General features: G+C 34.8%; 2 protein-coding genes across 5 annotated transcripts; one reads left to right on the top strand and one right to left on the bottom strand.

Annotated features, from left to right (window-relative positions):
- Positions 1–2,666: 2,666 nt before the first annotated feature.
- LOC133879976 (flavin-containing monooxygenase FMO GS-OX5-like) lies at positions 2,667–11,110 on the bottom strand. 2 transcript variants are annotated; one of them, XM_062318809.1, is made up of 7 exons: positions 10,482–11,110; positions 5,516–5,586; positions 4,445–4,594; positions 4,266–4,348; positions 3,980–4,115; positions 3,195–3,368; positions 2,667–3,119 (listed from the first exon to the last, which is right to left on the bottom strand). In XM_062318809.1, the coding sequence occupies exons 1-7, from the start codon at positions 11,014–11,016 to the stop codon at positions 2,946–2,948; spliced, it is 1,323 nt and encodes a 440-aa protein (XP_062174793.1). In that variant the 5' UTR covers positions 11,017–11,110; the 3' UTR covers positions 2,667–2,945. The 2 variants fall into 2 exon arrangements, with proteins under 2 accessions (XP_062174793.1, XP_062174794.1); XM_062318810.1 differs by having other exon boundaries at positions 2,963–3,119; positions 3,187–3,368.
- Positions 11,111–11,899: 789 nt separating this feature from the next.
- On the top strand, positions 11,900–21,089 carry LOC133879944 (uncharacterized). Of its 3 annotated transcripts, none has more exons than XM_062318769.1 (4): positions 11,900–12,059; positions 13,917–14,322; positions 19,523–19,770; positions 20,595–21,089. In XM_062318769.1, the coding sequence occupies exons 2-4, from the start codon at positions 14,028–14,030 to the stop codon at positions 20,940–20,942; spliced, it is 891 nt and encodes a 296-aa protein (XP_062174753.1). In that variant the 5' UTR covers positions 11,900–12,059; positions 13,917–14,027; the 3' UTR covers positions 20,943–21,089. The 3 variants fall into 3 exon arrangements, with proteins under 3 accessions (XP_062174753.1, XP_062174752.1, XP_062174754.1); XM_062318768.1 differs by having other exon boundaries at positions 13,992–14,322; XM_062318770.1 differs by having other exon boundaries at positions 11,904–12,048; positions 13,992–14,322.
- The last annotated feature ends 42 nt before the right edge of the window (positions 21,090–21,131 follow it).

Consider the following 21,131-nt stretch of genomic DNA (forward strand, 5'->3'; position numbering starts at 1 on the left):
ATACGGACTTGACCTTGTGATTAAAGAGATTTACTTTTATATTTGGCTTTTGATCCAACAATTGTTTTATACCTGGTGCAACCCTAAATGCAAGAACCTATTTCTTTCTTTTGCTAACCAAAGGAAATTGTCAGCCCATTTCTATCATTGAGAGCTAATTGCAAATTTGTAAAACCAATTGGACTAATTTAACATTGTTTTATTCATTTTTTATTTTTTTTTGTTCGTTAGCGGTTCAGGTGACAACAAGCCAATCAGCCCCAGGCCCAGAGGTCCCCACAAAATAGCCGACCTTAAAAATCGTAACCCATGCATATTGGAATTGGGTTCAGTCTTTGCTTGAAATTTGGGCTTGAGATTGAAGCTCTGTTGACCTTCCCGTCTTATTGAAAACTGTCATTTTATTCTTGTTAAGTAAATAAAAGAAAGAAAAGAGTAGATGAGATTCATCATTTTTCTTCTTTTATTATTTTTTTTTATTTTTTTATTTTTATTTTTATTTTTTTTATCAGGGTATCTTACCGTACCTATAACTATAATGTACCTCGTTTGCTGAACGACTGGCCCACACAAAATGGTAGTCGAATCTTCCGAGCGCAGTAACCACCTGCCAAGAACTGCAGACTAATTTCCGGCCCAATATTCGACGTCACTCCAGGCACTGTGCATTAAATCGCAGGCAGATGGTCAGAGGCCCGAAGACCCCCCCCCCACACAACCTGGGTGGCTGGCCCCAAGATGAAGTTTGCACCTTATGAAGTTTCGAACTTGTGACCTCATCGGTAGCACACTCTTGAAAATAATTTTGTGGTTAATGTTTTTTGCACAGTAATATAGACGTCCGAAAGTGACATGTGTCCTTAATGTACGTCTTATCACATACATTTTTAATAGAATTAATAAATATCCATTAAAAAAAATGGGTTAGAGAACATCTATTAAAAATACACATGCATTATAGAAAGAAATTCCTCAAGGCTCCAACTTTGTTTAGAGAAATTTTGTCCCATAAATAATTTTCTTCTCTTTTTTTTTCTGGGATGAAATCATTGGTAACAAAATCGACAGGAGCAAACAAAGTGTGAAAAAATAATTAATTGCCGTTTATTTCTTTCTTTCTTTTCTTCTTCTTCATTTTTTTTTTTTTTTTTTTAAACCATTCTTCTTTTAGGGATTCATTGTAGACACCATGAGGATTGTTGGGGTTAACAAGATGCCAATCAGGCCACGCCCAGAGGTCCAAACAACATGCCGACCTTAGAATTCCAGACGCAAATTTAATCTGACAGAAAGTTGAAAAGTGTTTTTCAGATCGAAATCTCCCCCACCAAACCTCCAAAAAAAAAAAAAAAAAAAAAAATTGTTTGAAGGGAACATTGGTAATGGTATGATAATTTGAGAGGAAATATGTATACTTTTCCTTAAAAGCTTAATATTGATTCTTTACCTTCACGGCCATTATGGATGGTTCGGCCACTTCTCATTGGCCAAGGGGGCAGCTCAACCACCCTTGGGAGACTTTATCTTCTTCTTTTCTTTTTTCTTTTTTCCTTAATTTTTTTTAAATATATATTTCTTCTTTTAGTTTTTAGTTTTTTTTAAAAATTTTTTAGATTTTTTTTTTAAAAAATAAAAATAAAAAAATTATAGAGGGCATTTTTGTTATTGGGGTGATAGTTTTGAGAGAATATTGACTATGTGGTAGTTTGAAGGGGGTATGTATTCTTTCTCTTGACTCTAATCCTAAATTTAAAGCCTCATACGTTAGATTGTTCCCTTTTAAACATTGATGAGGTTGGGAACAGGCTGTGTAAGCAGTCCAAGAAGAACTAGAAGAGGAGAATAAAATTTCTAGTAACTTGGCCCATCCATTGAATAATATACTTCATGTTAATCTCTATTGCCTTTACAAACAATTGGCCTTTAGCATGATGTGGTATCCTTACATGTACTTAGGGGTGTATAATTGGTTGCGGTTGCGATTATTTCCTCATACCCACAACCGCAATCAAAGTATTTGGTTATTCTCATTTAAATAACCGCAACCGGTTTTACGGTTATTAAACGGATAATTATACGGTTTTCATACATTGTTGATTTTTTTCAATTTTTTTTTTTAATCCAATATCCAACCATTCAATATTCAATACTAAATAGAAAATACTACTGGATGTGCATAATTGTATTTACCATTTACCATTCATTTCTCTTAACAAGCTCACAATCAAGTCCATAGAATAAATAAAATGATTGCCAAAAAAAAAATAATCAAACAAACAAATATTATAAAATATAATGACAATTCTATTGTAATTAAAATATGATGACAATTCAAAAAAAATACCAAACCTTCGTATTAAAAAACTTAAGATGATTCATTCCTTGATTTCAAAAATTGAGTTTGAGGCCATCTACAATAAATATAATTATTTGTATAGCGAATAGTCTTTCCCACCAAATTGTGCTACCTTTATTGGCAATGCTATTGATTCTTGTAAATAATGTAAACCCCAAATTAATTTAAATGTAATTCGAAGATCTTACTATCTACCTACAAGGAGCAAATGTCACCTTATAAACTGATATATTTTTGAAGTCAAAGAACTTTCCAGATATTAGTCACATTATTATTGTAATATTTGATTTTCCTACACATTATCATTGCCTTCAACACATTATATAGTAACAATCTAATACATTGGAGTACACTCAGTATTATTATAAACAATACATTGGAATACACTAATTTTATTAGAGGTTCAAGTGGAAATTCAGTTTAGGCCTTGGCTGGAATATATATATAATATGGTTACCAGATTTCCTAAAACTCTATAACCGGTAACCACAACTGGAGCACCCAGTTATACGGTTGCAATTATTTCCGGTTTTCCGGTTATCCGGTTAGTAGTTGTTGGTAGTTATTAGCAGTTACTAGTTACAAGCGGTTAATAACCGTCCCGCTTGTACACCTCTATCCACCTATGGGATACATCCCAGGTGTCCCGAAATTCATCATCATGTGAAGTAATCTTCTGCAACGCATAGAAATACATCTCTTCTCTCCACTGCTCTAGGGGTGGTAATCCCAATTGAGTGACTAGCCAGTTTTCGTATTCGAACTGAGACCAAAGAGATCAAGTCAATAAGCAATGCCTGAGATCAAAGAAAGATTATTGAATATGAGACCTTAAAACCTTGTTTTGTTGAAGTTGATGAGTGTGGTGCTTAGGCAATCCACTCTCCTTCATATGCTGGTAGAGTTCTTCAACAGATGATGCCATCTCTTCTTCACTTGGCAGTGCCACCTTGCCAGATAAAACTTTTGCTACCCAACGGGATTGTAGCTCAATTATTAAACTGGGAGAACCCTAATTGCAAATGAATTATCATAATTAACCAAACAGATGAATTAGTAAGAAGTATTGGAGATACCAAAAGAGAGCTGTAAGGTATACTATAAGAGCACAATCAAAATTGGATATCATCATCTCAACAAGATAAAATAAATCATTTCTTTGATGGCTATAACGTTGCAATAATAGATAACTTGAAGTGCCGAAAGAAAACATCGAACATCAACATTCATCTTATCGTTTCTATGGCGATCAAACAGATACTATCAAAACCACTTCTTTACAAGAAAAAGTTGGATAAAAAAAATTGGCAATTAATTAACGAATAATGCTATTTAGTAGACTATTCTATGACTGTTATACAATTAAGATGATATGATAGTGAAAATCAGTATTTAAATCAACAAGGGTTTGTAAAAAAGAAAAATCAATAGCTAATTTTTATTGTCATGTCATTTCAGTCATATGGCAGTAATATACCAGTCAACTAAATAGCATTTCTCTTAGTTAAAAGAAGGGAAATCCATGTGTTTAGTAAATCTTCCAAACAACAAATTGCTTCAAGAACCATTTATGTTTTTTCTAGAATGCATCAACTTCGTAATATATTTTATATAATAGCATACCTTGTAAGGTAGTCCTACAAAAGAAAGCCAAGGAGCTAAGCACGGTGGAAAAACATGTTTATACAGAGGTCCAACACAATTGTCATCCACGCTCACTATTCCATTTGTTCTTAAAAAGGGGAAATGATACTTGAATCTGCAGGAGGAGAATAATATTCAACAAAAAAAGAGAGGTTCTAAACTTTATAAATAATAACTCAGGGATGTGAAAACAAAAGTTGTTAATTGATCAAATAAGAAAAAGAAAATAAAGCAGAGACTGTGAAATCACATTTATAGCAAATACCCGGTACAATGGATGATGACATCTGCATACACAAATGATCCATCTTGAAATACTACTTTACCATCTTCATCAGCACATTTTATCTGCAGAAGTTACTACCCATTAGAAGTGCAACTTATCAATTTTGAAGTTTCTGATATCAAAGGAAATAGCATTTTCTGGTAGAAAGAACACAAAACCACTGAATGCTGCCAGATATTATTGTGATTTTCCAACTTTTTAAAATGCACATCTGAGACACGCAGGGCTTGATGAACTTCTTTTGCAACAGAGGAGATCTCTCTCAAGATGTCGTGTGCACTAGGTCCATTTCCAACTACCACCACAATCTGTCAAACATGATTGCATAGCAACTCTTAAGAGATTTAATGAAACAAGCGTTGCCATTACAGGAATGAAATTAAATTAAGAAGCAAGGAGCCACTCATTTGATTGCAGACAAAATGAATTTCACCTACTTCAAAAATAAGGTTACATCTTACGCTTTTTTCTTTTTTCCCTTTTTATGTTTCAAAACATCTAATGATTTATTTTAAATCACCAATTTTTCTAAAATGTTAAGCGGATAGAAAATGATGAATTCAATTACTTAATTAATATTTTAACACTCTCCCTCACAAGTAAGGCCAAACACGTGAAATATTTAATTGAAAGGGGATGAACCGTGGAGTTAAAAGTTCGAACCAAGATCTTTACTCAGATACCATATTTAATCACTAGTTGTCCCAAATGCTTAAGCTCATGAGAAATGATAAACTTAATCATTTAATTAATATTTTAACAATTCTTAAATCAGCAATTTAGGTAAAGTTGGTATTATAGTGAAGCCATGAAACTACAAGGTCAACTCCTAGAGCAGTACCTACTGGGATGCAAGAACTGAAGCAAATGTTCAGAACATATCATGAAAAGCTATTTTAAATGGCCACTTCAGAATGTAATAGGTGCCAATGTATAGACATATCAGGACATGGGTATGGGGGTATGCAAGATCTATATGAGAGTCCCAGTGACTATAAAGATCTGTTCCTAGATTACTAAAAGTTCAATAGGATATAGTGTTTAGAAATTCAATAGGTACATCCTTTCCAACTGTATACAGCTATAGATATTACTAAAAGTTCACAAATCCCTGTGCACGAGTACATCCTTTCCAATTGTATGCAATCATGGAACACAGTGTAAGAGTAGTTTAGAAGTAAGGGAATTTGTGATGAGGAAAAGAAAAAAAAGCACCAACATTTACATACTTGATTCTGACATGATTCAGGAGTTCGATAGTTGTGACTGTGTACTTGCACTCCTGGCCAAATATCCATGCCTGTAACATAATACAGAAAAGGTTTATGCAACTGAAAAGCGAACAAATTATTTTTACCATGGAGATGGTGCTTATGCCTCTCTATGTAAAGTGAACAAAGTAATTTTACCACAAGGTACTTATATACCTTGAGAAATTGAGAATCGCAAATAGAGATATTAGCTTTGGACAAAGGGAGATCTTTGAGGCTGAGTGAGGATTGCATTTTCTTTTGGATTAAATGCATAATTGATACCGGTGGTTTTGCTCTTTATCAAAAAGGTACTTGGGTTTTAAAAAGTGACAAAACTGATGCCTTTTTTTTTATTATTATTTTTTTTTATGAGTGACAAAACCGATACCCATACTTTTCAAGTTTACCAATTTGATATCTTCGTCAATCTATGGTTTAAAAACTTAACGAAATTTTTGTCGTGTACAAAAAGTAATCTAAGAACAAAAACATGTTGCCATAGGTACAAAATGCCACCTTAGCTTGACACCTAACAAAAAAAAAAAAAAAAAAAAAAAAAAAGAAAAAAAAAAGACCTCTACTTGGGGGTGGAGGGTCTGACAACCCCTCGGGGGTGCTCTAACGCCCCCAAAACCTTCTTAAGAAGTGGCCGGACCCCCCACCCCCAGGTGAGGGCGTGCACCCTCAAGTGGGGGAGAGCCCTCTCCCTTCTCTGCCACCCTTTTTTTCTTTTTGTTGTTTTTTTTTATCAAGTGTCAAGCTGTGGTGACATTTTATTGGTTTTCAATTACTTTTTATACACGTAAAAATTTTGTTATGTTTTTAAACAACATATGAACGCAAGTATCAAATTGAAAAACTTGAAAAATATAGCTTTGTTACTTTTAAAACCCCAGGTACCTTTTTAATAAAGAGTAAAACATGTATGAATTATGCATTTAACTCTTAAGAGGTATAAAACACTGATTTGAGCCTAAAAATCCACCCCATTCCTTGATAAATGCCATAGTCGCTGTTACTAAGATGGGGGCATTATCATCAATGCACTCAAGTTCAAAAGGACACCTAATACCTCTCCCATCACAGATGAAAGTTATGTAATTGTGCACAAGACGTGCAAAAGCAGTTTCTATACGTTACACCAATACTAGTGTGGTCGCAACGTTCGACGAACCAAAGTTTTCGCTCACTAATGAGGGCAAATAGGCATATGTTTGCTTTAAATAATAGTATTTAAAAAGTTAGGGATCTTTTGATTTTGTATAGTTTATAGTAAACACTGTGTGGCAGAATTATAGAAATGGGATGGTGATGACCTCCCCAACACAGTAGATCTTCATAAATTAGACCAACTTTTGTTATGTTATTGTACAACGTTTCTTTTTGTTAACCCCTGGCATTTGATTGTACTAACTACAAGAATTTTATTAAAAAGAATATATATTAGAGATTTTAATTTTTACTCTGTGTTATTTTTATTAAAAAGCATATATATTAGAGATTTTAAATTTCTACTCTGTGTTATTTCATGGATTTGTGTGGATGTTTTATTTTTTTTACTTTGATCTTTATAAGCTCAAGTTCACGTTTCCCTTATTTCCCAAAACTGGGGCGTGACGGTGGTGGTATCAAACTTCTATAATCTGGTCACACAGTGTTTACTATATACTATACAAAATCAAAAGACTCCTAACTATTTAAATACTATTATTCAAAGCATACATATGCCCATTTGTTCTCATTAATGGACCAAAACTTTGGGTCGTCAAACGTTGCGACCACAATGGGTATTCTAGTTAGGAGGACGACAATGAATAGAGCCATCTGAAACGTTTATAAGGAAAAAAATGGATGAGTTTGACAACTCAAAAAGTAAACACAATACAACAATAGTAGTACAAATTATTTAAACTGGATAAAACTTTTGAGTCACTTGTAGTGCAAAATTATTGTTTATAAGAATTTTATTTATGGTTGGTGGCTTTAACTTAAAAAGACTAGAAAGAGTAGTTATGATCCCTAGTTTATTCTTTACACAACATGGGCCAAGTTACATATTACCTTATAAGATGTCATTAAGTTGGTCTTTCCAGGTGAAAGGTACATGGAGCATATAATTTTTAATTGTTATTTGGTTCCAAATAATTAAAAAGATCACCAAAAGAAACACATTGCACTGTTCAATGCTATGCTGATAGTATTTGAAGTATAAAAACTCAAATAAATTAATTTTTAGAAAAAGTTACCAATAATTCTAGCTAGTACTAACAAATGGATACATTCACATCATCTTACTCAAAACACTAAGTCACGGCCCATACTAATATTTCAAAACAATTCAGCGTATCAACATTCTACCTAATATTAGAGACATGCAATGAAAGGTTCTAACTCCAAGAGGTTCAACACGTTAATAAATCATCATGTCCCACTGATTCATACCACAAGTATACATACATTATATTCTTTTCAAAATCAGTACATCTATACACATATAAGGGTGGATTAGCAAATCTCAAAGATAAAAGTCAAACACATAAGAATACCCATAGATTTCCCTTCAACAAACTCAGGAACTCTCATATTAAGTCCCATTCCATAGCCACATTCATCCATATAATCATCTTTACAACAATAATCAAAACTCAGAACAGAGAGAGGGAAAACATTAAATGGGTCTATTAATCTAACCATAAATTCCATGGGTATTACTAAATGGGTCTATCAAAACTCAGCATAACATTTCTCAAGTAATCCATCCCAGTTTTGGTTCTCTAAACTTTTGTCGATAATCCTGTTAAACCAGGAAGTGGGTATCTCAAAAACAATCATCAAATACAATTGTTCTAACTAAAATTCCCTTAAAAAATAAAAATAAAAATCAACATAACCGAAACTAACACAAGGACTGTTAGAGGATAAGATATCCTCTGCAAAGAACTCTTAAGACAGGCATGAAAATAAGCCTACAGCACAGCCTACAGCAGCCCCTCAATCAAAGATTCACTCCACTCTACACGCAGCCTAGACCGTGTAAAATAACAAGAGAAAAAACATAAAACAGAGAAGAGAAGAACACAGGTAAACTCAAGAACTACATCTTTACTAATTCTCAGTACTCACTTCAGTTACAAGAGTGAATAATATATAGGGCTGTAAAGGGAAGCATATCCCATAAAACATGGAATGAAATATGCTGGAAACATGGAGTGCGTGAGTCAAGGGAGTTGGGCTGCTGTCAGGCATGATGCATGGAGCTGTTGTCTTGTGTCAGCTTGGAACATGGGTTAGAACTGCTCAGCTTGAGACGGTCTAGGCTGCGTGTAGAGTGGAGTGAATCTTGGATTGAGGGGCTGCTGTAGGCTTATTTTCATGCCTGTCTTGAGAGTCCTTTGCAGAGGATATCTTATCCTCTAACAAGGACCCAAGAAATTCTTCTTTAAAATCCATCGTAAAAAAGGTTAGATATAGAGATTCAACCAAACCCATCAAATAAATGAAACCCACGAAAATCCAGGTAATATTCCACGAGAGAGAAGAAATAGGGAGAGAGAGCAGATGAGAGAAAAGAGTAGGGAAAAATCTTTTATAGAAACTCCATTTATAAAGGAAAGGAGAGGAGTGTTAGGCTTTTATGAGAGAATGACAGCAGGGGACGATCGTGGCTCTTTCCTTCACAAGTTTTGCATGGCTGAAATGTGTTGAGGGATGGAGAGAGTTTTTGAGACACGTGTTAGCCTATGCCACAAAATATTTCTCAATTCTCGGGGTTAATATTTAAGTTCAAATACACATGGTGAAGTTACAAGATTTTTCAATAATTTCTCGTAATAACAATATTTCATTCACTATCTACCCTTACATTTATCACCTCCACATACTCAACACTGTTGAGCTTACAAAATACCAAGATAATTAGAGATTAAAAACAACTTCATCTAAAAAAAAATGTTCAAGATTTTGTAGTTTTTGTTTGTTTTAAAATTCTAATTAGGGCTGTAAATGAACAAAGCTACCCGTAAACTCGCTCGAAATCGGCTCGACTAAGTTAGACTCGAACTTGGTCCGATTATTAAATAGGCTATTCGTGAAGATGAAACTAAGTTCGAATATTAAACGATACATACTCGTTCAAAACTCGGTTCGACTCGGTTAATGTTCGTGAACAAATTCGTATTAGACTCGACTCGCTTGTTAGGCTCGACTCGTATATTTATATATATATATTAATTGTATATAGTTTATTATTTTTTTTTAATTTTTTTTTGTAAATTATATAGTTTATTTAACATACAATATAAATATATATTGTTTATATGTTATATAATGTAATATTAATTTTTAAAAAAGAGGGGTGATGCATGACCGCATGAACTGATGCGTGGGGTAGGGGGAGTGGATGACCCATCCTCCACCAAAAGCCCCCTTTAGGCCTTTACCGTTGTTGAAAGGGGTTTGGGTTCTCTTGGCAAAAGGGCACAGTCCGAAGCGTTTTTAACACTCAAATTCTTAACAAAATTTCACAAATCCATCTAACCTTTTTACATATCCACAGCCTAAAAACACCAAAGAACAGGTCTTTCGCATACCCATAACACAAAAGATAACATGGGGAGAGCTCCTTGCTATGACAAAGCAAACGTCAAGAAAGGCCCATGGTCGTCTGAAGAAGATGCCAAGCTCAAGTCATATCTATGTAACAAGGAATTAGTGATAACTTGATCACTTTGCAAGCTAAGCCGAACTTAATTTTTCAAATTCGTCATGAGAGCTCGGCTTGAACTCGTGATAAATAAGCTCAAACAAGTTCAAGTTCGTGATAAATTTAAATGAACCAAGCTTACGCATATATTACTCGCAGAGCTCGTTTAGAGCCCGAATTTCTATTAAAAAGATGAGCAATATATATTAAAACAACAAATAAAAGTATAAATAAAGATACCTGGAAACTCGGCAATTATTGGCTCGGTGTGGTGACCATTACACACCACCACGGCCTCAAACACCTCCTCCTCCACCTGTGACTCACTTTTCCGAGTCCTCGACTCAATGACCCACTCATGACTCACTTCATTGACTCGTTCAACCCGGACCACTTCGTGCCCGAACCGTATCAACTCAATCAACCCGAAATCCCGGGCAAAATCTTCAAGGTACCGGAGAACCTCCTCGTGACCCGGAAACTCTCTCGGATCCCCACCCTCTTTCGGCGAAAATGGGTAATCCAAGAAGCCCATGAGCCGCCTCGGAAGGTTGACCCTGAGCGAGCGGTACATGCTGCTATGGACAATCTCGCGACCTTGGTCTAAACCCAACGGGTCGGTTTCGACGCGTGGGTCATACAACCAGGTGCCACCAAGCCTATTGCTTTTCTCGAAGACTATGACCCGGTGGCCTTCTCTTTTGAGCTCACGGGCGGTGAGCAGGCCAGCCATGCCGGCTCCGATCACTGCTACTTGTAATGATTGCTCAAACATTGGACGACGTTTCGGAAGTTATGAACAATTGCGCACGTACAGACGGCACGGACAGTTGGTTTGGTTTGGTGGCAGACAGCGGTAAAGAAAGCTTTCCTATGTGCGCAAAACGGATATGAGACAGGGCGGCTGAAGCTTTCCGCGGAGTAGGCGTCCGCTTAACACCCTATAAAAATTTAATAGAGTAATAATTTTTGCACAATTTTTATATAATTTTTGCATAATTTTAATTTTTTTTTTAATGATTAACTATTATATTTATTTTCTTACATGTAAGCTTTAAATATTAAATAGTTGATCTTAAAAAAAGGTTGTTAGAGTTGTATAAGATTTGTACAAAAAATATATTTTTTTTCTTTTTTTTTTTTAATAATAATACAAAATAATTTTTTAATTTGATAATATAATAAAAAATTAATATTTTAATATGATGTGGCAAAAATGCTAACGTGGCACTAACGGTGGTTGCGAAAATGGACGGAAAAATCACGGAAGGACCTATTTCAAATTCGCGAAAAAGTTAAGTACTGAATATTGATTTTTAAAAAGTGAGGGGTCGAATTCAAATGGCGCTCCGACTCAAAGATTTATGACATTTACCCTTTAAATTAAATCACGCATTAACTCAATGATTTATTAAACATTAACTCTAAATTTTATTAAACATTAACTCTAAATTTTACTAGGGTAAAAACTAAAAAGAGACATTAGAAAATAGGAAATATAACTTTTGTCTTTTTTTTAAAAAAAAAAAAAAAACTTATTTTCAAACTTTTCCAAAAACATATTTAAAATCTTGGACGTTTTTATAACAAAAATGGGTAAAAAAAAAAGAGAGGCGAAAACAGAAAATAGACACAAACGAGCAAACAAAAACCATTCCAGTGCAAAAGTAGTTGAAGCCTAAAACTTAGATTTATATAATAACATACCAGAAGAAACCAAACCCTCCAACTTCCAAATCATCCTCCTTCTGCGGCTCATTCAATGTCTATACGGCTTTTTACAACAGAAAGAACAAGAATTAAGCAGGCAAGCACCGGGTATGTGCTATGATTTCGAGCTCTTTTTTTAGTTATTTTACTTGAGGTGTATTGGGTTAGGCTCACGCTGCTTGTGCTAAAAACGGTTTCTTTACTCTCTTTATGGTTCCTGAGAAAAAATTTGGAAGATATAGGATCATGGGTATTCGAAAATTCTATGACTATGAATAGTTGTATCTTTTTCCGTTTGTGGGTTTTGGGTTGTTTGATATTTACTGCTGCAGTTAATGAAAGAGAATATGTGTTCTTCAAAATTTTGACACCTTTTTCTTTTCCTAAATTTTCTTTATCAACCAAACAGAGAGTTGCTACATACGTAATCAATGCCTGCAAAAGGTTTCCTCATAATGTTGAAAAAAGGTTTTTTTTAACCCTGTTTGTTGATACTTCCCTGTTCAGACTCTTGAGTCTTACGAATTGCTAAATTTAGGGTTTGTTAAGATGTGAAAAAGAGGTAAAAAGATTCAAATTTTGCTGGGAAAATCATGAGGATGGATAACTTTTTCGTTCTCATCTCACTGCCTCCCCTATTTGCAATTTCCGTGTAGTGGACATGTTTTCCTCCAATTTTTTGTTTCTGTTAGTCTACTTAATTTTATGAAGATGTCTTTACTTACAATGCTTGGATTTGAAGGGTGGGTAGGAAGTAGATATTCTCTGACTAAGAGCCTGTCAAGTTGTTCCTTCCGAATAATTCATGCTAAGAGTTTTTCCATTGGAAGAGTATTTGGAAGACAAAGGTTTCTTGAGGGCGGCCTTTTTAGCTTGGTCGGCGGCTCTAGGGAAGATCCTTACTATGGGCAATCTCAAGAAGCGGCATGACATTGTAAAATTGATAGGTGTTGTATGTGCATGAGAAATGAGCAGTCTGTGGATCATCTTTTCCTCCATTGTTGCACCTTATGGAATGCCTTTTTCAGTCGTTTTCAGCTATCTTGGGTGATGCCTAGTAGTGTTGCTGACTTGTTTGCTGCTTGGTGGATTGGTGGGAAAACCCGGAGTGCTGTTGTGTGGAAGATTGTGCCTTCCTGTCTCTTGTGGGGTCTTTGGAGAGAAATAAATTACATAAGTTTTAAGGACCGTGAGAGATCCTCAGCAGAGCTCGAGTCTTTTTTCTTTGGGGTAATTATCTTTTCCCCCCATGAACTACCAAAAAATGCGCGATGCCCCCATGAACTACCAACTCGACCAAAATAGAGCATTCAACTACCAAAGACAACAATTTTTTCCCCTTCCGTCAGTTAGAGAGGTTAAAAGAAACAGTCAACGGGTCATGTGCCGTTTTACATGGGGGCCTGTTAGAAGATAGTGGTAGTTCATAGGGGGGAAAGAGGAAGAAAATGAGGGTAAAACGGCGTGTGACGGTCCCGTTGACCGTTTGTTTTAACCCCTTTGACTGACGGAAGGGGGGAAAAGGGTTGTCTTTGGTAGTTGAATGCTCTATTTTGGTCGAGTTGGTAGTTCATGGGGGCATCGCGCATTTTTTGGTAGTTCATGGGGGAAAAGGTAATTACCCCTTTTTCTTTTTTACTGTTTTTACTTGGATGGCTGCATTTGTAGCTCCTTGGGAGCTTAGTTTTCATAATTTTCTTGTTCTTTTCTCTCCTTCTACTTGTTAGACTCCATTTTTATTTGGTTTTCATGACATTTAGATTGCTGTGGTCATATTTTGCTTTTATGTTTGTCTATCGTTGCCTCAATGTTGGTTGTGCCATTATATGATATATCCTTGCCTGCATTGAAATTTTTCTCTAAAAAAATTACTTATCCTGCCTTGATCTTTTAGCATAGAATACTTATATCAGGATTTCTACTTGCGGTTTGAATTGTTTATTCCTTTTTGTTTGTTTCATACAGAATTTAGAACTTCTGGCATGACTATTGAGTTCTCTCCAATTGGATCATTGTTATTCAAGTCTATTGTGTTTTTAGGTTGGAGTAAACATTTTTTTCTAGTCAAGTGGGAGGATGCAGGGGCGGGCATCTTATCCTGATTCCCATGTGAATCCAGCTTACACCAATTCCCAAATCAATCCATATGTTGCTTCTCAGATGCAGCACATGCCTACACAGAGAATGCAGCACATGTCCACACAAAGAATGCAGCTGAATGCTGCAATGAAAGATTTTCCAGGGCGTCCAGATTCTTTTTCTACTGAGGAAGAGCATTCATATAAGTCTTCAAAAATAGAGGAGCAATGGAAATGGGATAGAGATGCACCAAATGTATCAAATCAAATATCGCTTTATTCATTTAATGAAGGCAAGTACTGTCCTTAAACTCATATTATTCCTAGAAACTGTGATTATCATTTCCTTAAGGAAAGTTTGACACTTTTCTATTGCCATTTTTGTACACCATACAGGCTTGTAATTTTTAATCATCTTTCTGATATCTATATTTGGGCTATGTAAAGGTTTTAAGGCATATTAGATATGTAATGTGTTTGTGAAGCACTATTATTTATAGGAATAACAAAATCTTTAGACTTTCCTTTGTAGACAATAGGTCAAGCGTGGGGAAAAATAGGGTTATCAATACAACTTATATTGAAGTGATCAAGGACATGCATGCTAGAGAGTTAGTACGAAGACGCTCGAGCATGTTTGGCTTACATCTAGGCAATGAATTGGCTAGGCTTAGGCAGGCTCTCAAGATGAGGAATCACGGTGTGTGTCTATATGTTTTCCAACAATGTGGTGTTAGTTGATGAGATCATGCAACTAGAAGAAAGCTAATAGCGGTACTGGGGTCATGATATTGTATCTTAATATTTGAGCTCTTATTGTGTTTTATATGTTGATGTTTTACCCTGCATAAGAAAATGCTGGTTAAGTTTTTTTCTTAAGAAACATAGGTTCTAGTATATGAGTTTGAGAGCAGAGTTGAGATAATAGAACTAATTTTTTTTAAGAAGTAAACAAAATATCAACCCAAGTACATAGAGAGTATACAAGAGAAACACCTAGGTAGAAAGGGAAATCAGGTTGGAAAATCATGAAAACTAGGCATATAAAAATCTAATGCAGCTATCTAGAGGTAAAGAATTTTTTAGAAGAAAGACTTTAGATCTGCCACTATCCTCTTGCGATTTTCAAAACATCTATCATTTATTTTCCTCTAAAGACACCACAAAAGGTGGGCTAGAACCAACTTCCGCACAACTACACATTGAGGACTACCTCTCAACCCTCTCTAACAAGCGAAAAGGTCAACAACTTTTCTAAGCATAACCTTGTCCAACCCAATACGACTAAAGATAGCATTTCATAAAGCACTTGTAGTTTCGCAATGGAGAAGAAGATGATCTACAACCTATCCACTCCTTTTGCATATACAACTTCAACCAACCACAATGACACTTCCAAAAGCATCTCCAGTAGTAGTGGCTATTTTAGCTACTCAAAATACACATTTTTTCTATTTTAGATACTCAAAACACACATTTTTATATTTTAGCTAGTAGTATTTCAATACAAACTCCAACAGATTATCTATCCTACTATATATTTTCTTTAAATATTAATTTTCAATATTAATTTTATTATTTTTAAATCCACAACAATCTTCCGGTGGAGGGATGTGGGTTAGGGTTTGGGGACAATGGGATTACTAGTGGGATTGTTGAGGAGGGTGGTTGTGGGGTTTTGGCTTGTACTGGGTGGCTTTTCGTTTTGTTGAGGCTTTCTGTTTCTTCCCAATTTTTTGTTCCTTCTAGGGTTTGTGACAACAAGAGAGTAATGTTTAAAAAAAAAAATCTAGTGTGAACAGTAAATAGGCAGAAGAGTCTATCTATTAGAGATGAAATTTGGCTCATAATAGTCAAATTTATCTATTATTAGAGATTTGGCTACTCTGTTGGAGATGCTCTAAGTCCCATATGCGTCCAGCCACTTCACAAATGTGAATAAGTTATGCATAGGGTTGGTTGGTTATGTAGTCTTAATAATGATGATGACTCTAATATTTCTTGTATAATTTACATGGTATCTACTTAATGGTGGTTAATTATGCGTCCTAGAAGGAGTTTTGTTCAATAATAATACTTCAGTGTCATAGAGCAGTGGCATTCATAAATTTTTAATTTTTTTTTTTTTTAAAAAAAGTGTCATAGAGTGGTGGCCTAGGGGCTTATTCCAGCATGGAGAAGACTATGGCACTGGTGAGTGTCAATTATTGGCCCCAAAATGCATTGAGTTCTTGAGCAACTAGTGATGAGGTGTTAATTGTGTTGGTAAGATGCAATTACTGAAGACAGTTTATATGAACTTTGTTACCGGCGGTAGACATGCATGATATATTTTTGTGTGAATATTAGCAAATAGCAATACAACTTGATTTATTCTTCTTCGTCACAGATAGTTTATGTGTTGCGTTTAGAGACCATTGGTCCATTATCTGTTGATAATTTATTCATTTAATAGCTAAGTAATTGACTAGATCTTCTTTTTTTTTTTTTAAATAAAAAATAAATCAAGTCTTATTAAAAGTGTAAGACGTCCTTAAGTACATTGAAAGTATACAAAAAAAATCACCTAACTAGAAAGAGAAAAACAAATAAGGAAATCGATATAACTAAGCGACAGTGGGGACACAAAAGCCACCATCTAAAAATACAAAGTATGAAAAAACGAAGCTGAAATATCTTTCATGGACCTCTCCAAGTCCTTGAAACACCTATTATTGCTTTCCTTCCAAACACACCAAAAAAGGCAAATTAGCACCATCTTCTAGTTAGCACCAACAAGCAAACAAGTCGATAACTCTTCTAGGCATAACCCAAGACATACCAAAACCAGTAAAGAAAGCATTCCATAGAGCGGAAGCCACATCACAATGAAGAAGAAGGTGATCCACTGATTCCTTATTTCTCTTGCACAAGCAGCATCTGTTCACTATAATAACATGCATCTTCTTGAGATTATCCACAACTAGATCATTTGTTGTCTGTCAAAGTTTTCATTGTCTTTGATAGCCTTGTGCAAAGTTTGTTTTGGCGATCATTCTTCAGAAGGTCAGTAACAAACCATTGGTCAAAAGCACTTTTCAAAAATTATTATCCAAACAAGTTTTCAAATGTGACCTCCACAATATTTTTCCTTTTTTCGTTTTCAAAATACAACAAAAAAAGAAGAAGAAGAAGGTTTTTGTTGATTATTTTCTTAAAAACAGGTTTGGTAACAGTATGGAAACTAGTATTAAATAAATAAATAAGAACCAGTATCATATATGCCGCTCGAACTGTCTGGCGGTCCGATTATGTTTTGAAAAAAATGTTTTCAAAAACACCTTTCAAAGTAGTGTTATCCAATCGAGTTTTCAGACGTGTCCCCACAGGCAACACTTCTTTAGATGTGGCCTCCACATTTTATTTATTTATTTATTTTTTACAACATCTCAAAACATAAAACAAAAAAAGAAATGCTAAAAACACACTTTTATCCCACTTTACTGATGTGACACTACCAATCAGTCCTTGGATCAACCCTTGTTAAAAAAAAAAGTTCAAAGGTTGATTGGCAGTGCTATTACTCAAACAAAACCACTTTTTGAAAGCTTTACCAAGCGAGCCCTAGAGATAACGACTTTTCAATTTTTTAGGATTTCAAGTGTTCAAGACATGTTAGATCACGTTATCTACTTGAAGCAGCTACATGAAGCAAGGATGAAAGGCCCTGGTTAATACTGCCATAGAAATCAGCCTTTGTGTCTGTTTATGTATGTCTATCTATCTATCTACCTACTCTGCATACTCACACACGCATCTACATATCCATCTATATATATACACACATGCACACACATGTACATATCCATAGCATTTCACTAGAAAAATCATGAGTTTTCTATTTTTGAAATTATGTTTATGGATATTAATAATTAGAAATTACTAGAATGGTTATGCTTAACAAATTCTCCCCCTTTTTATCATTGAAGATCCAAACCAAATACGGAACCACATATATGCTACAATCAGAAACTGAATAGCTGCATCAATGTGCGTCAAGTTCCGATGCAAATGTGGCCATGTAGTTTTTAATTGTGACAACTAGATGCTGAAGTAATAAGTAGGGTATGGTAAATAAAAACTGATGGATTCCATTTCTCCAAGTTCCAAGTTATCCATACCCATATATATAATTTCTCAGAAAACCCATGATTTTTCAGAAAAAGTCCTTTTGTGCACAAATGTGTGCATCTGTGAATCCAAAATTAGATGCTTTCTGTCATTGTGCTGGCTTGTTGGAATTGAGTTCTCTCTGTCCTAGTAGGTTGGTGCCAGAGCATCAAAAGTGCATAAGCTAAGTGGATTCACTAGTCAGAAAGGTTTTAATGTCCTTATCATGTAGTTCAGTCTGCCTTATGTCTATCTTTCCTTTCATTTTTTTCCCCCACTTTCATTGATGTTTTCTTTTTAAGTTTTTGCTAGTTGGTGATTGTTATGTTAGTCACATAAGTTGATGTGACACATCTTTACGCCTTTGGCAGCATTGTGTATCAAATTGTATGGGTGTATTTTTCCATTCCTTTGGGAGAAATCCCTCCTTGAATTCTTCTCCAAGACCTGTCTTGATTTCTTTTTGTAATTCAAGTTATTCATAAAATGAGCAAAGATCAAACGGAGTGAATTCTTATTAGGTATCGTTCAAGTTCATATTCCAAAGACTTGCACTTCTTCTGATTGAACATTGTAGGGAACAAAAATATATATATATATATATATATATATATATATATATATATATATATATATATATATATATATATATATATATATATATATATATATATATATATATATATATATATATATATATATATATTAATTTTTTCTTTTAATTGCATGAGGGGTTTGGGATAGTAAGGAATTGTTTAGTGTCAATTCAATCTTCTAGTCCAGAATACACTGCAGGAAGCCTGATCGTTGAGGTTGTGTAACCCCGCACCAAGCCATTAGTGCCTTCCAGCCTACAGGACATCCTATAGAGTTTCCTGCTTTGCAATGATAGTAAATTGGCTTCAAGATTATGGGTTCTTTATACAAGTGTAATCGTGAGAAGAGTTTCCATAATTGATATGTTGTTCTTGTTCTTAGACATAATCTGTATCAATATTCAATGTTGTCAGAAAGCGAAATTTTTATCAAAGACCATGATTTATTTTGATGTGAGTACTGTCTGATGTTCTTATTTTTTACGATTCCTTCTAACCAAGCTGTTTATGTGAAGCAAAGTTGAAGGTACATGTAATGTAGTTAAACAAGCATTTCGATCTATTATCTTTGTATGGAGATTCTGATATAGATTTGTGAGAAGAAAAAAAGAAAAAGAAAAAGAAAAAAATGGAATAACCGTAATAATATGAATTTTTGTATTTGTGACATTTATCCAAAACCATTAAAAAATTAAAAGAAAAGAAAATCTTATATTTCTTCCCTTTTTTTTCTCTTTTGGTGATACAGGTCTGGGGGGCAATGGGACAAGATCGTATTACCAGGATCAGATGCCAGATCAGAGACGCAGTTCAGATAACCAAGCAGATGGAGAACCTAGAAGCCTATCTCATGAGCAAGATATGGAAGTTGGCTATGAAGACAATCCATCACCAGTGACTTTTGAAGGTCTTGAGAGAAAATTCATTGATGAAATCATGAACTTGGCAAAGGAACAGTGTGATGCAGAGGATGTGGAAAATGCAAGGCACAGGGAGGTCAGTAGATTGTGATATATATTTTCCCAACTGACTTTTAGCAGTAATTATGCTGCATCTAGATCTGTAAGAGTGGGAAATAAATTGCTGGCTCATAATCTTGATCAAAGTGAAATTTGCATGAGGCGATGAGTAAAATAGTCGTTAAACTACGCAAATACTAGAACGGGATCTCTTTTCTTGGTTTTGTTTGTATGTCTTTGTGGGGTCTGTAGGACCCGATCTTCGAATGCTTAATTGTGAATGGTTACTTTTCTTTTCTTCTTCTTCTTCTTCTTCTTCTTCTTTCTTTTTTTTTTTTTTTTTTTTTTTTTTTTTTCTTTTTTTTTTCTTTTTTTGTGGTTACAATATTTGGGAAAAGAAAATTACTTGGACTTGGCATGATGCAATAGTCATTTTTTTCTTAATTAGCTCATACATGCATATGCATACATGTGTGACTTGTGTTTAAGCATAGAATATACTTGATGCTCTACAATCTGGAAAAAGCTATTGAATATTTTTTTCTTTTGAAAAAACAATACAATTCTTCATTTTTGCTACTTATACAGAACTTGATAATGTATGAATAGGCCTTTTAGTTTTACTGCCAGTTATTCAAATTGTTTATTGCCACGATTGACACTATTTGTGGACATGAAGAATTAGCAGAATTGATACTGTTCAAGCAGACATGATGAGCAGCCAATCATACTTATTAGTGCTACTGTTGCATATTATGATGATTGAACCACAATTTACTCTTAATCATATTTGTGCTGTACCTTGAATAAGTTGTCTCTAGAGCAATCTTTGATGTTTTATTTATTTATTTATTTTCTCAGAAAATAATCGAGATCAATACTAGGCATCAGGAAATAGTATCAGCGCTTCATGCTAAACAAGCCACTGCAAGAGAAGAATTCCTCCGCAAGGAATTACAGGCACGGTTGAATCGGTATCAGCAACCCGGGACGACTCACTACCGGAATTCAGGTCTGCACGATGCTCATGACTATATTGGAACTCCAGTTGCAGTTGCTGCTGAAGCTCATCGAGATTATGCCACTAGTCAGTTTGAGTCATATAGAGAACTACCTCCTGTTCTCAGGAGGGAGAAAACTCGGGGAACCGAGGTTAGGGTTCCATACCCTAGTGGCCGGGTTTACAATAATGCTGCCCACAATTACTAATGACATACTTCTGCAATAGGATTCTCTCCTCATGAAGAGGAAGTCATGATTTAATGTTGTATTTAACGGTATAGACGATGTTACGTGATAAATATGTTGTCACGTCATTAAAAATAAATAAATGATGTGAGCTTATTTATAATGTTAGATGCAATAACATTAAATCTCGACCATTCATTTGAAATGGAA

This window comes from Alnus glutinosa, chromosome 10 (assembly GCF_958979055.1).
Source record: "Alnus glutinosa chromosome 10, dhAlnGlut1.1, whole genome shotgun sequence".
Taxonomy (NCBI): domain Eukaryota; kingdom Viridiplantae; phylum Streptophyta; class Magnoliopsida; order Fagales; family Betulaceae; genus Alnus; species Alnus glutinosa.

What these genes read in the sequence shown, in the direction of transcription:
- LOC133879976 (XM_062318809.1), bottom strand. Translation starts at nt 11,016, where the DNA reads ATGTTTGAGCAATCATTACAAGTAGCAGTGATCGGAGCCGGCATGGCT. An exon ending in AATAATTGCCGAGTTTCCAG is followed by an intron (nt 5,587 to 10,481) that starts GTATCTTTATTT and finishes ATTATGTTACAG; the next exon opens with GCATGGATATTTGGCCAGGA. An exon ending in GTCATCATCCATTGTACCGG is followed by an intron (nt 4,116 to 4,265) that starts GTATTTGCTATA and finishes CTCCTCCTGCAG; the next exon opens with ATTCAAGTATCATTTCCCCT.
- LOC133879944 (XM_062318769.1), top strand. Translation starts at nt 14,028, where the DNA reads ATGCAGGGGCGGGCATCTTATCCTGATTCCCATGTGAATCCAGCTTAC. An exon ending in GCTTTATTCATTTAATGAAG is followed by an intron (nt 14,323 to 19,522) that starts GCAAGTACTGTC and finishes TTGGTGATACAG; the next exon opens with GTCTGGGGGGCAATGGGACA. An exon ending in AAAATGCAAGGCACAGGGAG is followed by an intron (nt 19,771 to 20,594) that starts GTCAGTAGATTG and finishes TTATTTTCTCAG; the next exon opens with AAAATAATCGAGATCAATAC.